At 49.4% G+C, this 16,313-nt stretch overlaps 1 protein-coding gene across 1 annotated transcript in view; it reads left to right on the top strand.

Annotated features, from left to right (window-relative positions):
• The window catches only part of PHYHIP (phytanoyl-CoA 2-hydroxylase interacting protein), a 55,377-nt gene extending 39,273 nt beyond the window's left edge, over nucleotides 1-16,104 (top strand). The window contains exons 3-5 of the mRNA XM_081843946.1: nucleotides 2,141-2,315; nucleotides 5,391-5,508; nucleotides 6,856-16,104. Of these exons, the coding sequence (XP_081700072.1) occupies nucleotides 2,141-2,315; nucleotides 5,391-5,508; nucleotides 6,856-7,390 (828 nt within the window). The 3' untranslated portion in view covers nucleotides 7,391-16,104. The remainder of the gene's footprint in view (nucleotides 1-2,140; nucleotides 2,316-5,390; nucleotides 5,509-6,855) is intronic.
• The last annotated feature ends 209 nt before the right edge of the window (nucleotides 16,105-16,313 follow it).

The raw sequence follows: 16,313 nt of genomic DNA, 5'->3' as shown, positions 1-16,313 counted from the left end.
TTCTTACAATGTTTCTCAGCCTGTTGTTTTAGGAAAGCATCATCAACCTTTTCTGTTCACCTTCTAGTGCTAGAGTGGAACTTTTATTATCTTGCACCCTTGCACCCTTGGCAAGGAGCTGTATCAAACAGTAATGGGCAACAGCCAATAAAACCACAAAATACCACCAAAGCAGGTGTGGGGAACCACTGGCCCTCCAGATGTTACTGAACTACAACTCCCATCATCCCTCACCATTGGCCATTGTTGCTGTGCCTGATGGGAGCTGTAGTTCAATAATGTCTGGCGAGCTTAGACAAATGGGGAGAAGAATAAGGTAGAGCCCTGCTGGCTATAGAGAGACCCCATCTTCTGAGCATGGCCTCTGAGCATAGGTTCTGCTGAACATAGGAAACTGTTAGATCTGGCCATTACTCTGATTGGCAGCATCTCTTTTGGGTTTCTGGCACAGAGGTCTTCCCCACTGCCTGCTTTTTGGTCCTTTTAGCTGGAGATGCTTCAGGGATTGAACCTGGGTCAGTCATGCAAGGTATGTGCTCTCTCATGATCACACTTCACCAAAGATCTTAACACGCAGGCACTTTTATAGGGCAGCAAGCAGCCCCTTCTCTTTCCTGCTCCAGGGTTTGGAAAGAAACTGGTAGCACTGGCCAATTATTACCAGTTCTACCTCTCCCAGTTGATGACCTGGCTGTCATCAGGGCCATAGCTAGGGGGTGGTGAGGTGGGCCCCCGCCAGGGGCGCAGGCGAGGGGGCACGCGCACAAAATCGGCTTAGAAATATGTCCATAAATATGTCTATACATAAAAATATTGATTATTGCCTCATAAGAAAAGGTTTTTAATAGAGGGTGAATTGAATGGGGGGGGGGGTTGGAGGAGAGGCGGAAAGAAGAGCTAATTTGTCCATGGCTGGGGGACACAATCTGGACAGTTTTTCCAGGGGTGCAAGATCACCTAGCTACAGCTCTGGCTGTCATTCACTGCATCATTTCCAGTTTGCAAACAATCTGTACAGACAAGCCTCCCTATCTAATGCAATGCATAGACAAATGCATCAGGATTAAAGGTTCCTGAATTAGAAGATCTTTAATGGTGGGAAAGAGGGCCTTCTCCAGGGTGAATTTTTAAAAATCTGCTCTTGCCTGTTAATAGACTATTATTTTTTTTTTAAATTATGCCAAGGATTCCAAATGATGAATTGATGAATGATGAATTAATCTGACTGTTCCTAACATAACATGCAACTGAGTGGCATCTTCTCCCTTGTTCCAGTAATGAATAAACAGGCTCAACTTCCTGCACAAATGACTCATGTTGTTGTTTTCCCTCTGCCTTAGTCTTATAATATAAATTTAAATTATATATTTATCTTCCACATCCTGAGATCTCAGAGTAAAGGGCACTCTGTACGTATTTTAAATAAACAAAAAGTGGAGGAAAAGTTCTGCTGAAAGGCAGGTTGCCCCCCCCCCCATGACTTCACCTGCAGAGCTTTGCAGGAGTGCCAGCTGTGAGTTGCAGAGCACCCTCTCGGCTTGCATGAGATAATGGGGAGGCCCAACAGTGCTAGCCAGTGTCCTGCATGGACTGAGGTAGCACCCTAAAAACATGGTTGTCAAATCCTCTGCTTTGCCCAGGTGCTTTGCTGCAGCCACACAGAACTTTCATGGCAGACAAGCAGATACGGGAAGGTAGAAAAATTGGGAAGTAGACTATTTGGAGAGTGCACTAGTCTATAAAGCCGGTTGGTGCAGGATGCACAAGGGTTATCTTATTTTGTGGACCAGCCTTTGTCAACTTTTGGCCATCTAGATGCTTTGGGCTGCAACTCCCAGCAGCCCCAGTCAGTTCAGTTGGAGTTGGGATGACTGATGGGAGTTGTAGTCCAAGGCATCTGGAGGGCAAAGGTTGGCAAAGGCTGCCATAGATCAAAGGATGGAGCACAGCCTTTTATCAGGCCAGGAGAATGTAACTTCCCATCTGTGGCCAATCCAGAATTAAAGCAAGAAATCTTGGCCTCTCCCTTCTCCTGATGGTGCCTAGGGTGGTGGCGCCTGGGCCCAGCCATTTCCTAGGAAACTCCAGGCCCCAAATCTAGTTTGATTCCTGACGCGGCTTGATTCTTTTCTTTGGGCAGGATGTCCCTACCAAGCTCGTGGCCAAGGCAGTTCCTCTGCCCATGACTGTGCGGGGTCATTGGTTTCTGAGTCCCAGGACGGAGTACAGCGTGGCCGTGCAGACAGCAGTGAAGCAGAGTGACGGAGAGTACCTTGTGTCTGGATGGAGCGAGACCATTGAATTCTGCACAGGAGGTGAGTGTTCAGCAGAAGCCTTGAGCCTTGGCAGTCCTACGCAGATGTAGCCTCTTGAGAGGGCCACATACCCAGAGATGCACTTAGTATGTACTAGAACCATAATAGGCAACACGTCACACTCCAGATGTTTTAGAAGACAACTCCCATCAGCCCTGGCTAACATAAATAAATGGTCAGGGTTGGTGGAAATTGTGGTTGTAAACATCTGGAGCAGGGGTGGGTAACCTCTTCTGGCCAGAGGGCTAGATCTTTATCTCCTCCACCCCTGGGCAGAGCCACCCACCTGTCAATCGCCTGACAACATCATGACATCCGCTGATCCACGTTCCAATTGTTGGGGCTTCAAAGTGAACCAACAGCCCTTAGTAAACATATTTGTGTGTTTAAGAGACCCCTCTCCGCTATTTTTCCTTCAAACTACAAAGATTTGAAGGAGCACAGAGGTTGGGAGCATGCTTCCATTTGCCTTCCAGCTGATGGGCAGGTGGGAAGACACCTTCAAATGCCCTCTCCACCTTCTCCTTCAAAGTTCCATGGAGCATGCTGCTCCTGCCATCACCTGGGGTGCGGGGTGAGGGGCATGGCTTCCTGTAAATGGCCTTACGGGCCAAACAGAGAGGCCTGGGGGCCAGGTTTGGTCTGCAGGCTGGAGGTTCCTCACCCCGATCTGGAGGTTATCATGTTGCTAGAAAGTGTGCTCTTTTTGTTGCAGCCCTCTGACTCAGTTACCAACTAGACAAGTGCCAGGTAGATTGATGTTTAGGTGCCTATTGAAGGCCCCTTTCCTTTAAGAAGGCTTTTCCGGAAGTTTGAACCAGGAATGTTAAGGACTATTGATTGCAAAACTGCAGAAACACTGTCATTCATTTCAATGAAAATGAAATCATTGAATTTGTATTCTTCCGTATTTTATGTTATTTTGTCTTACAGAACACTACTTAAGTAGCTTGGGTTGCAAAGCAGCTTATAAATCAGCAGATAACTAAAATACCTGCTAGAATCAGAGAATAATAGAACTGCAGAATCATAGAATTGCATAAAGTTGGAAGGAACCGCCAGGCTCATCTAGTCCAGCCTGCTGCAAGGCAGGAGTCACAGCTAAAGAATTCCTAAGAGATGGCCATCCTGCCTCTGTTTAAAAGCCTCCCAGAAGGAGGCCAGGCAAAGGGGCTGCCTTGTGCAGCGGATCTTTTGCGCCAGAGGTGCTAGAGCAGTGCAGGGGGCCTAATTCAGGGGGACAGCAGCCCCCAGAGCTGCTCTCTTCTGGAAAACCTGCTGACCTCAATGGCAACGTCTTGGAGTCATGGCCACAGGGAGGCCTCTTTCATATACCCCAGACACCTTGAAATTTTTGTTCTTATTTTTAAAAGGGAAGCTTCTGACTTTTATGGGTGAAAAAGATACAAGAGGGATGCAGCACTTGTGGCTCTCCATATGCTGCCTGGCCCCCCTGGCTGGTGGGAGTTGGGGTCCCAGGGCATCTGGAGGGCCACAGCTTCCCCACCACTAGACAGGAGGAAAAGCTGGCAAGCAGGATTTTACCCAACTGTTCACTAAGGGCTCATCCACACTTCCACTTTTCCCGTGCCTAGAAAGCAAAAGTCTGAATGAGCCCTAAGAGATAAATTTGTTCCGCTACCCACTAAGTTCAAAGGAATTGAGATAGCTGACAAGGCCCTAGGCACTCATTTTTAAGGGGAGCTTTTTCCCCTTCAATGAAAACTTTTGCCGCACAAAGCAAATTGCAGGTGTGGGGGCCCTGATCCATTTCAGGACTGCTGCAGTGAGAGCCCCCCCCCCGCCTTGCACCTGGGTCCCAATCCAAATCGCTCTCACCCACCAACCACTCCAATGTCTGCAATTTGCTTTTTAAAAGTGTAATGGTAAATTTTTGAAATGCAGAAGCTTACCATGACTGTCCCTGTAATTAGACTGGAGATAAAATAACACATCTCACTATTGTTTGTGGCTTGGCTTAAGTCTTGTGCATAGTTATCTGGGTGTAAATGCCATTGAACTCAGGGATGCTGGCTGCATAGGTTCAATTTGTAAATACATTGAGCTTTAAGGAAAGCTATTCAGCCAGCTGAAATGCAGGCTTTAGCTTTTAAATAGAAGGACAGACATTCGTGCCAAGAGGTAGGAATCCCGTCAAGAAAAAGGAAAGAAGTATCCAGGCTCTTCTTGATTATTTTCCTTATTCTCTGACTTCTTTCTGCCAACTCAATATCACTTCTTCCCTATGGAGGGTTTGTTAATTACTGTGGTGCTCCAGAAGAGAATGTCATCACTCCTGCTCTGAAAAAAGAGTGCCTGTTCTGCACTCTTCCACATTTCTGCTCTACAACACTACGGCCTACAAGCTGGTGCCTTGTCTGAAAGCACTTAAGCAGTCTCAAAAGACCTACTTGCATGGATGGGAAAGGGAATGTGAGCCATTATAGTGGTACCTCTGGTTACATACTTAATTCATTCCGGAGTTCTGTTCTTAACCTGAAACTGTTCTTAACCTGAAGCACTACTTTAGCTAATGGGGCCTCCTGCTGCCGCCGCGCCACTGCTGCACGATTTCTGTTCTTATCCTGAAGCAAAGTTCTTAACCCGAGGTAATATTTCTGGGTTAGTGGAGTCTGTGACCTGAAGCGTATGTAACCCGAGGTACCACTGTACTGTATGTTTTGAAGTTTAAGGAATAAGGGAGATTTTATAATAAACACACACACACTTGTTTGGGCTAGCTAAAAGGTGGGGCCTTGTTTGATGGGAGCTGGAACAGGCTGAGTGGTGCTGAAAGGTAGTAAATTCAGATTTTGTGATGAAGCAAGAGTCTCTGAGTGGGAGGCAAAAGGCATGCCATTGCAAGACGCCCAGAGCAGGTGAGGTGGGTGGGGGTGACAAGCAAGAGAACTGGCTGGAGGCAAAAGATCCAGGTGTGGGAAGAAGAAGAAGAAGAAGAAGAAGAAGAAGGGGATAGGGATATATTGGGGCGGGGGCTGAAGAGAGGTGGAGATTGGTCATGTGGCAATTGATCGAGAATTTGATGAAACCCTGTCCCCTTGGTGTCCCCTGCAGACTATGCGAAGGAGCATTTGGCGCAGCTGCAGGAGAAAGCGGAACTCATTGCAGGGAGGATGCTCAGGTTCTCCGTCTTCTATCGGAACCACACCAAGGAATATTTCCAGCATGTCAGGTAAGGGCTTTCAAGCCATGTGCGGATGGGAACCAGAGTGGCAGGAAATGGATGCTGGTCCCCCATCCCTTCCTCCACACCAAGTTGCCATATCCCGTTGTCACGGTTATCGTTTGCCCATATCCCTCTTCTCCCTCTGACAATTGCACTGGACAGAGGTGTGCTAGGACATCCGATATGACGTCAGAGAGTTGGATTTGGCCCTGGGGCCTCCAGTTGCTGACCCCAAGGTATATTCTAGAGTCTCCCTTCTGGTTAGGGATCATAGAAAGTGGGTGATGGTGGGGAGCCTCACAAAGAACTGCCCAGTCATAAGCTGCAATTCTTCACCTTCCCAAGTTGTCTTGTCTTAAAGGTGAAATCCATTTCAGACTCTCCACCAGAGTTGAGAATACAGGTCAGGCCTCTGGATTCCTGCTACTCCCCCATTTTGATCAAGGTTTCCAGTCATTACATTACCATTTTATCCCATCCTTCCTCCAAGGAACTCAAAGTCTCCTTAATTTTCTCTTCACAACAATCCTGTAAGGTAGGTTAGTCTATGTGAGCTTCAAGGCTGCATAGGAAACTGAACCCTGACCTCCCTGGATCTAGGCCAACACGGTGACCATTATATAATACACTTAAAAAAATGAAAAGAAATACATTTTCTTTCTTCCCTTCCTCCAAAGAGCTCAGAGCACGATGCATAAATCTCCCTTCCTCACCCACTTTTATCCTCCCTACAGCCCAGTGAGGTAGGTCAGGCTGAGAGATCACAAAGGATCCAGGGTCACCCAGTGAGCTTCACGACTGAGTAAGCGTTTGAATCCAGGATTCCCAAGGCCTAGTCTAAAACTTTTGAACCACTGCTTCACACTGCCTCTCACTCCTGTTCCCTGAGCTAGGTTGAAGTACTAAGGGTGGGGGTCAGAGGTTGCTTCACCTGCTCCAGAGTGTGGTACAGTGGTTAGAGAGCTAGACTAGGGCCTGGGAGAGCAGGGTTCGAATTCCCACTCAGCCCTGAGGCTCACTGGGTGACCTTGGGCCAGTCACCAACCCTTAGCCATACCTACCCCACAGGGTTGTTGTAGGGATGAAATGGGGGGGGGGCCACATCCACCACCATGAGCTCCTTGGAAGATACATGCTGCATATAAATGAAATAAATAAATAACTATTCATGTAACAATAAAATAAGAAAGCCCTGATGATCCCCTCCCACCTTCCTGAGGTCACTTCCTGTAATTCGGGGGGGGGGGCATAGTCAGAAGGGCTCTTTACATTTAAGGCCCGTCCTGACCGCAGCTGCTGCTGCTGCTGCTTCCCCCCCTTGTGGCTGACTGTCTGCCTCTCCCTCCTGGCCAGAATTCACAGTGGGAATGTCATGAAGCCCTACCTGAAGGACAACAGCGGCAGCCACGGCTCTCCCACCAGCGGGATGTTGCATGGCATCTTCTTCAGCTGCAACACCGAGTTCAACACAGGGCAGCCCCCGCAGGACTCCCCCTACGGCCGCTACCGCCTCCAGATCCCTGCCCAGCGCCTCTTTGGCCCCAACACCAACCTCTACTTTGCGGACTTCTACTGCATGTACACCGCCTACCACTATGTCATCCTGGTGCTGGCGCCTAAGGGGTCCCCCGGAGACAACTTCTGCCAGGAGCGCTTGCCCCAGCTGGACATTACGGGCAACAAGTTCCTGACCTGCTGTGTGGAGGAGGGCGAGCTGGTCTACCGCCATGCCCAGGACATCATCCTGGAGATCATCTACACCGAGCCGGTTGACCTCAGCCTAGGGATGCTGGGGGAGATCAGCGGCCATCAGCTCATGAGCCTTTCGACGGCCGATGCCAAGAAGGATCCCAGCTGCAAGACGTGCAACATCAGTGTGGGGCGCTAGAGACCGGAGGGGGTGGGGTGGATTAGGGAGGGGAAGGGAAGGGATACGAGAGATCTCTGTGGACCAAAGGCCCCTGGCAGTGACGTGGCCGGCTGTGAGCTACCGCCTCCCCATTGCTAGAGAAGTGGGCCCCTCACAGCATCCATCTCTCTAGCCCTTGCATGCTTCCATAGAGCCACTGTAAATAAGATCCTGAGCTAGAGAGAGGGGGGTGGAGTCAGCTCTGCAGGACCCTACTCTTCCAGCAAGATAACCAGTGGGTCCACTTGTGAAAGGTCAGCCCAGATTTCTTGGGTTCTCTCTATAGGGAGAATGACCGCTTGCCTTCTGTGCCCCTCACCCTGTTCAAACTCAATGTGGGCATTTCACTGCACATGCAGCAAACACTCTGGCCAGTGTGATAAAGGATCTGCCTTCTGAAACAGGTCCCAAGTGGGAGCCGTCTCGACTTCTTTACCACCCTATTTGCGCTGGCTGTTCCGCTCCCGAAGGCTCACTGTACCACCCAAGAGGCCTTTCCTGCCACGTCTCCCTCCCTTGTCTACAGCAGAGCCTGTGAGCCTGTGGCCCTCCAGCCGTTGCTGTCCTGCGTCTCCCATTCTCCCTGCCAGGGAGTGGGGAGAGCTGCAGTCCAGCAGCGGCAGGAGGCTCACCCCTGATCTGCAGCCTTCTGTGCGTATGGAAGACTGGAGGGGAGAACCCCCCTCCTTCTGGGGGGAAGCTCACATATTCAGCTGGCACAACGCCCCCCCCCATCAGGTTTTGTGATATGCAGAACTAGTCTGTGGTTTGCACGGACAAAGGGATGCAGGAGGGAAGCCTTGGATGATGCGTCATATTTCTGGGGCTCCCAGCAGGGAAAAGAGAATCACAGGTAGATTCCTTCACTTCCTCTGGGTGCGACATTTTATTGCTTCACATCATTTATGTGTTTTGATGAAATAAAAGAAGCAGTTGGAGGAGGGAGAAGAGGGCAGAGAGACAGAAGAGGCAGGCTCCAGCAGGCCTGTTGGCGCAGCCTCAAAGAGGACTGGAATGCTGGTGGCACAGAGGCTCCCAGCCTGTCTCCCTCGTCTGTCACGCAGCCCCGCCTTGCCTGGTCTCCCTGCTTATCTGGGCTGGGGGAGGAATCCAGTTTGCCCACGTTGGGCCAGGCTGTGTGTCCTCACGTGACTGTCTTTTGAGACTATGGCAGCACAGGGAGCGGAAGAGCGGCTCCTCGCCATGGGGCCAGATGACATGCAGCCCCACCAAAGTATGATTTAAGCCAAAAGCAGCCTGGTGGCCATGGCATAATAGGGGGACAGGGCTGCTCCACCCTTTCCCTTCCACCTGACTCTCTTCTTTTCTCCCCCTGGCTGGAGTGGGGAGGGATATGCAAGGGCCACCCCACCCCGTTCCTTTGCTTCCAGGTGCAGCTCTCTTGAGGCTGCTTTTGGCAGCTGACAGTCCTGTAGCAGGTAATTGGCCACATCTGAAGCTGCTAAGCGCTGGACCGCGCTCTCTGCCTGCAGCCAATCTGGGGCAGCAACTGCTCTACTTGCAGCAGGAAAGAAGAGTCAGAGGAATGTGGGGGTAAAAGCAAAAATCTCAGGCTTGGCCTGACAGGTGTTAGCACTTCCTTTGCAGCCACTCCCCAGCTCTGTCTCAACCTGCCCCTGACTTCACTCAGCCACCAAGAACCTGCTCTGCTGAGACAGGCTAGACCTGCTCAACCCCCCGCCCCGCCCCCCCGGCTCAGGTCTGCGCTTCAGGCTCAGGCCACCTCCGTTGATTTGTTTGTGTTTTCTTGTGCTGTGTGTGCGCGTGTGAATATTTTGCCTTCCAAGAGAGCTGCTTGCACACTGCTTCTTTTGATGCAGGGCAACCTGAGAGGGCATTGGCACAAAGACAGGCCAGCACAGCCATTAAGAACATGAGAGGAGTCCTGCTGGATCAGGCGAAAGGCGCATCTCATGCAGCATCTGGTCCTCACAGAGAGAAACAGGCCTCTGGGAAACCCGCAAGCAGGACCTGAGTGCCCAAATGCCCTCCCTGCTGATGATTCCCAGTAGCGTAGATTCAGCGACATCCTGCCCCCAGAGCCAGAGGAGAACGCAGCCATCACGGCCAGGAGCCACGGAGAGCCTGGGCCTCCATGAATTAGTCTGGTCCTCCTTTCAAACCATCCAAGTTGGTGTCGTCACAACATCTTGTGGGAGCAGATGCCATATTTGAACTACGTGCATTCTTTTTCATGGTCCTGAATCTTCAGTCATTCAGCTCCTTTGAATAGTCCCAGATTCTAGTATTGTGTGAGGAGGAAGAGAACTTCTCCATCCACTTGTCTCCCCACAGCCAGGAGGAAAGAGGGTTTCCATTCGGTCAGTGTCTCTATTTTTGCTGAGTTGGCATGTAAGATATGGCTGGTGATGAGCAGAGATTCCATTTTGCATTGGGGTAAAAGTCTACGACTGTTGAATAAATAGGAGTGCTGTCCCAGAGAACTCCCCCCCCCCAACCCCACAGGCAGATTTAAAGGGAATACTCCAAAGGAGCGCTCACAACTTGAGAAAAACAACTTGTGAGCACACAGAGAGAAATGGAAGGCCACTGGGTGGCAACTTTTCTGTGGTTCTTCTGAACCTATAAACAGCCTTTGCCCAACTGGGGCTGAGAGGAGTCAGCTGGTCTATAAGAACCCTGGAGTGTCTGTCTACCATGAAGATCATAGCCCACCCCCTACATGTGACCTGGCAGGTCTGTCTGTCTGTCTCTCTCTATCACCCCCCCCTCTGATTCCCCCCCCCAGGAAGCAGCAAAGCCAGAGAGTTCATCAGGCCTCTATTGAGCCTCCATGTATGGCTAAGGGGGACCATTGGGCTCAGTGGGCTGCAGATTTCTGCAGATCTGCAATGCATTTTGCCATTCTTGTGGGTTTTCAGCATGTGTAGCTGCTAGGAAGCCTTAGACAAAAAGATCTGTAATGGCTGCCAGGTGTCTCTAAAAGGCAGCTTGTCTGTGATCTGGAACCATAGCAAGGGCAAACAGATATGGGCAGGCTAGCCCGTAAACTCACACTGGGCCAGAGTTGACTAGCCTGGAATGCTGGCAGAAGCGATCACAAAGACTCCTGCTAGAGCAAAGGGCCTTTCACCCCATTGCCTCCCCCAAATCCTCTCTGGATAGTTGAGGGAACCCACAGATGGGTGGAGAAGAAAGGAGATAATTCTGTCTGGCAAGCAGAAATGCTTGCATGGATGGACAATCGTATTACTGTGGAATCCCACCCAGTGTGCTTTAGACTGCAGCCCCCAAAATCCTCCGCTGTGTGTGGAGATTCTGCAAGAATAATTCCGATGAATATAACAGCAGATGAATCTACATGGAAAGGTGAGCCTCATAGAAATATTGAGGAGAAAGGACCATAAGAGCCCATCTAGATCATCAGCCTATTCTTCCAGTGGCCAAGGAGTTGCCCATGGGAAGTCAACAGGCAAGACGTGAGTGCGACAGAGCTCTCCTTACTTTTCATTCCATGCAACTGGTGTGCAGAGGCCGACTGTCTCCAACCACAGTGGCAGAACATGGCAGCCACTGATAGCCTCACGCTCAGTGAATATAGATTGGGAGAGGCAGTGACTTACCCATGGAGGAACAAGAATTTGAAACCAGATGCCAACCACTTTCCCCACTATCTGCCAATGGTGGTCTTGAAAGCCACCTTTTAGATGACAGCAATTCCTCAGTCGCCAAATCCAAGTAATTTCAAAAACAGGAGATGATTCTGGAGTTGGGTCAAGACACCGTAGAATATAAGGCACCTTCACGGTGTTCAGCTTTTGCCAATCTGATGCCCTCCAGTCCCATATGAGAAACAGTCCTGAAAATAAGACATTTGGGGCCATCTCAGATGGGGTTGTCTTGTTGGTTGCTGAATGACAAGGCAAACTGAAGTCTCTTTTGCAGACAGTGAAAGCAAATTATAATCCTCTTGGATGGATGATACAGAAGGATCAACAGTTCCCCATGTAGCCAGTGTGTAGTATTGAGTGTATTCCTGCAAAATATCTCATTGCCTGAAAAATACATGAGGGTACATCAGCAATCAATCACAAGCACTGTCAGCTGGAGCTGTGCCCAGCTGGGGCTGATGGGAGATGTACTCCCCAAACACCTGGAAGGCACCAGGTTGGGGAAAGCGTTGTTGTTGTTGTTGATTACCTGCCCTTCGCCCAAAGGTCCCAAGGTGGGTTACAACATTCACACGCAATATTAAAAACAGTTTAAAACAATTTGCAATCACAAAAATAAGGTGGGTCCTAAAAATATACACTTCAAGTGTAAAAAGCCACAGGAAAGAGGTATGTCTTCAGCATTCTCCAGAAGCTGCATAATGAAGGTGACAGGTGGACCTCTGTAGGGAGGGAGTCCCACTGCAGGGGGCCACCACAGAGAAGGCCTTCTGGTCCACCAGCCCCTGAGCCTATGAGGGCAGAGAAACTACCAAGAGGGCCCCCTCTGCTGATCTCAGCACCCGAGAGGGTCTGCAGGGAATCCCACAGCTAGACCAAGGATGTCTGGTATATACTGTATTGCACTTCCATGTTACATTCCTCACTCATTTTGGAGGACTCTATCACAACAAACCTATCAGCAAAGCTGTGTAGATTGTACTTCAAGCCTGGATTCAAGCCTTTTGCAAAATGACTGGTGTGCTCAAAGAAGTCCTAACAGAGAATGTTTTTTCGTTAAAATAAATATTATTACGTGGCAGTCAGTAAATCAGGTTTTAAAGCAAAGAGGTTTTGGCAGGGGAGGCTTGGCTTTCAGGGCTGCAGATAAGTTTTTATTCTTGGCAGCATTTCAAAATGAACAAGTGAGTGTCCAGATGTTCAGTGCAGCCAGCTGTGTGGTGATTGCTGTGTGCTGTCGCAGGTATTGTGCCGTGAACGCTGCTAGCATGGAGTAATAAGAACCCTGGCTTTTTCTATACGAGCTTTCAATTTCCTCTCCTCCCCCTTCCCCCTTCCTGTTGCACTGCAGATTTCAACCTTGCTGATGGAAAGCGTGACACCTGCCCCTGGGAATGCTGTATTTACTTGGAGGCTGTTGGGAGGCAAATTCAGCTGTCCTTGACTCTTTCCAGCTTTGTGTTATGCTAAGAAATCCGACGGCAGTATGTGTTGGATTTGTTAGATGCTTTCCCCCCTCCAGCAGGTGTATCTGAAAATTGTATTGGGAAGAACTGTGGGATATGCCTTCCTGTCTCTGTGAGACAAGAGCCTTTCCCCATTTCATTTCCAGTGCAAAAAAGAGAGCATTTGGCTGGTGAACCAGGCATAGAAGGGGAACAGAACAAGCGACAGACAGCTTTCCTGTATTGCATATCTTCACACAGAATCTGTTTGCCAAACACCAAGGGTGCATAACACTGATTGCTTCCCCTGTGCAGAGGAGGTGAGGAGTCCTATAGCACCCTTGGCCAACCTGGTGCCACCCAGAGGTTTTGGACTACAGCTCCCATCAGCCGCAGCCCAGACTGACACAGGCTCAGTCTACTGAGTCTGCTGAGTTCATCCTGTGCAAAAATTGCCCCTGGACTGCACCATTGGTGGGGGGATTGGGTGATGCAAGGCTCCCTCCATATAAAATCTCTTCACTGAACCAACCAGTTAAATGATGAGAAAATAAATGTCAAACCTCAGCTGTCTTAAATTAATGTACTTGATCTTAAAGAGGGAAATGCTGGTTGGGAGAATTAGGAAGAGGAGATTTTATTTATTTTCCTTCCCAATATCAGAATTGTAACATTGCATAATTGGATTGAGATTAGGCTAACTAGTTGATGGATGATAAAAGATTGAATAATTTTAATATCCTCATAAGAAAGCATGGGAGAGGAACTTTCAGTCTACCAGATCAAATGCCACCTATGCCCTCTAGGATTCTCTGATCTGGCAGCAGGGGGCTTTCCCATCACCTGCCACTTGGGTCACATCCACACCATCCATTTAAAGCACTATTATACCATGGGAAGGGTAGCTCTGTGAGGTCAGTAACCTCAACAAATCTACACTTTGCAGGATTCTATTAAAATGAGAGTGAGCAAGAGAGAGCTTTTTCAAGTGGACAAAAGAGAGCAGGTCGCAGCAAAAGATCCACTTCAAAAGTGCAGACCATCAGCAGCTGATGTGATACACAAGCTGGGTGAGAAACCCAGGTAAGAGCATGTGGGTGTGTTCTAGAGACCAGGTAAAGCACAGATCCACACTACATTTAAAGGGCATCTAACACACATTTAAAGCACCTGAGTGCCTCCAAATAATTCTGAGAACGTTAGCTTCCCTCTCACAAAGCCACAATTCCTGGCATCCTTTCCTAACTTCACTTCCCCAGGAATATGTGGGAAAAGTCATGTGTTTGAAATGTTGGCTGGATATGCTTTAAATGGATGTGGTGGGTCTGCCCCTAGTCAGCCATTAGCCTGTGTAGGCAAACATGGAGTAAGTAAAAACACACATCTCTCTGAAAAAACACATGCCAAGTATGAAGTATGTCAGTTACATTCATGAACACATCCCGTATTTAAAAATTCATAAAATGCAGGATTGGGAAGAGGCTTAGCCTGCCAATCTACTGGCTCCCTGTTCTTTTCCTGTCATGTGGAGCTAAGACATGCTGGGATTGCCAGCTCCATGTCAAATGCCCTTGCAAGCCCTCCATCGGGGCCGTGGCTTAGTGGTAGGGAATCTGCTTTGAGTGCAGAAAGCCCCTCCTTCAATCCCTGGCATCTCCAGGAAGGACTGGGAAAGAGTCTGGTCTGAAACTCCCAAGAGCACCTGCCTTTTGGCTCAGCAAATTGAGGCCTGCGGGCCGGATCAAGCCCAACTGCCTTCTAAATCCAGCCCACGGGCGGTCCAGGAATCACCGCGTGGATCGCCAGCATGCGCACGTTCTTTCCCTCTTCCTCCCCTGGCGGCGTCAGCACCTCCTCCCTCCCTCCTACTGGATTCTCCCTGCCCTGCCTAGAGGAGGAAGGGGGCTGGGCTTCACTTTGCCAGCCCCTCTCTGGAGCCCTTTTGCATGCCACTCATTGTCCCTCTGCCGCCAGCCCCTGCCACTTGCAAGACACAGGAGCCGTGATTGGCTGAGCGCCCCTCTTGAGCGGCCGCCATTTAAAGCAGCCCCTCTCCGGAGCCCTTTCATGCACCACTCATTGTCCCTTGTTCATTCCCCCCCCCCAAAAAAAATATAGTGCGGCCCCCACAAGTTCTGAGGGACAGTGGACTGGCCCCCTGCAGAAAACGTTGGACTTCACACATCTCTTAAAGGCAGTGGGTTTTAATCTGTGCTGTTACTCTGGGATTCCTCAAGGAGAGGGATTATTACTCAATGGCCCACAGCAGCTTTCCTTGCGATCTGTAACTGCAGGAGAAAGATGGAGAAGTACATACTGTAGAGCATACTTTCATGGGGGGGGGGGGTGTCATCTGGCAAGCCTGGCCAGTTCCCTACATGGATTGAGACTGTGCCCAAGAATATGTCCCAGCATCAAGGGCAACAGGCTTAGTTCTTTGGCCTGGAGCCTGGGCTTCCTCTGCAAATGTGGGAATGGTTCTCTGAATGACGAGAACTTGACAATCAATGTCTCTTCCATTGGCACCAATGGCAGTTTTCCTCCTGGAAATACTAGCAGGTTTGAGATGTTACTTTCATTGGACCCAGGATTCAGCTAGACTGGTAAAGGAAAAGCGATTTATGGTACAGTCATACCTCGGGTTGAAGTAGCTTTGGGATAAGTATTTTCAGGTTGCGCGCTGCAGTGACCCAGAAGTAACGGAGAGTATTACTTCCAGGTTTCACCGCATGCGCAGACGGTCAAAATGACGTCACGCGCATGCGCAGAAGCGGCGAATCGCGAACCACGCACATGCAGACTCGGGTTGTGTTCCCTTCTGGATGCGAACGGGGCTCCGGAACGGATCCCGTTCGCATCCAGAGGTACCACTGTCTATGCGTTGTATATACGATATAACATTGTGCCACTAGATGGTGATGTGGAGTCCCATTTTTCTCTACCTGTTTCCCCTGTTTAAATTTACAACTCTTCAAATTAAAACGATTCTTTAATGTGTCTAGATCTAGCCCAAGAGCATAATGCAGGAGAAGAAAGGGTTAAATGCCCCCTTACCCCCCCCCTCAGTCCTTATCAGACTCCCCTGCACCTGCCATTTAAGTTGGGGGGAGAGTGGATAACAAATAACAAAGAATGCATGAATGCATTTTGTGTATCATTTGGTCAGTAGACACTGGTTTTCCTGGAGAGCATTCTGAAATTGAATCAGGATAACCTTCAGGCTGTGACCGGGAATATGCCCATTAGAGCAACTTTTGCTGGCTGGGGGTGACAAGAGCTGTAGTCTAAAACATCCACCGTGTACCATATTGGGGAAGGCTGATTTAGAAAGTGGTGGGTCTTATCACAATGGTACCTCTGTCTTTCTGATTGCAGCCTAAGAAGTTGGCTCCCTAGTCTCACTCCACAGCCCTCCCAACGCTTGCATGCGGCTGAGAATTTCAGCATGGCTCTCACGCCACAGCCTAAGCTGCATCCCTAGTTCCAAGTGGTGCTTTTCCAGACTCTGTGTATGATGCACTCTGTGAAATGATATCTTGAGCAAGACTGTGCTGTGCTTACAGTGTGTATCAATAAACTACGAACCTGTGTTCAACTGCCTCTGCTATTTTGACTGTCTACACTGCCACCAGAGAGCCCACAACAAGAGTGCATTGACATCTGAATAAATTGTGCATGTGTGGGTGTGCAGTAGAGCTATCCTTGCATTGTGGGCATTTTTGTTTCTTGACATGCACAAATGCCATAATTGAGAAAGTTTTTTTCTTGGTCCTTAAAGACTCCAGTGCAGACTGAGCGATGATT

The sequence above is a fragment of the Podarcis erhardii genome (assembly GCF_964252035.2).
Source record: "Podarcis erhardii genome assembly, chromosome: 16".
NCBI classification, from domain to species: domain Eukaryota; kingdom Metazoa; phylum Chordata; class Lepidosauria; order Squamata; family Lacertidae; genus Podarcis; species Podarcis erhardii.
This window is presented reverse-complemented; position numbering and strand designations above follow the sequence as displayed.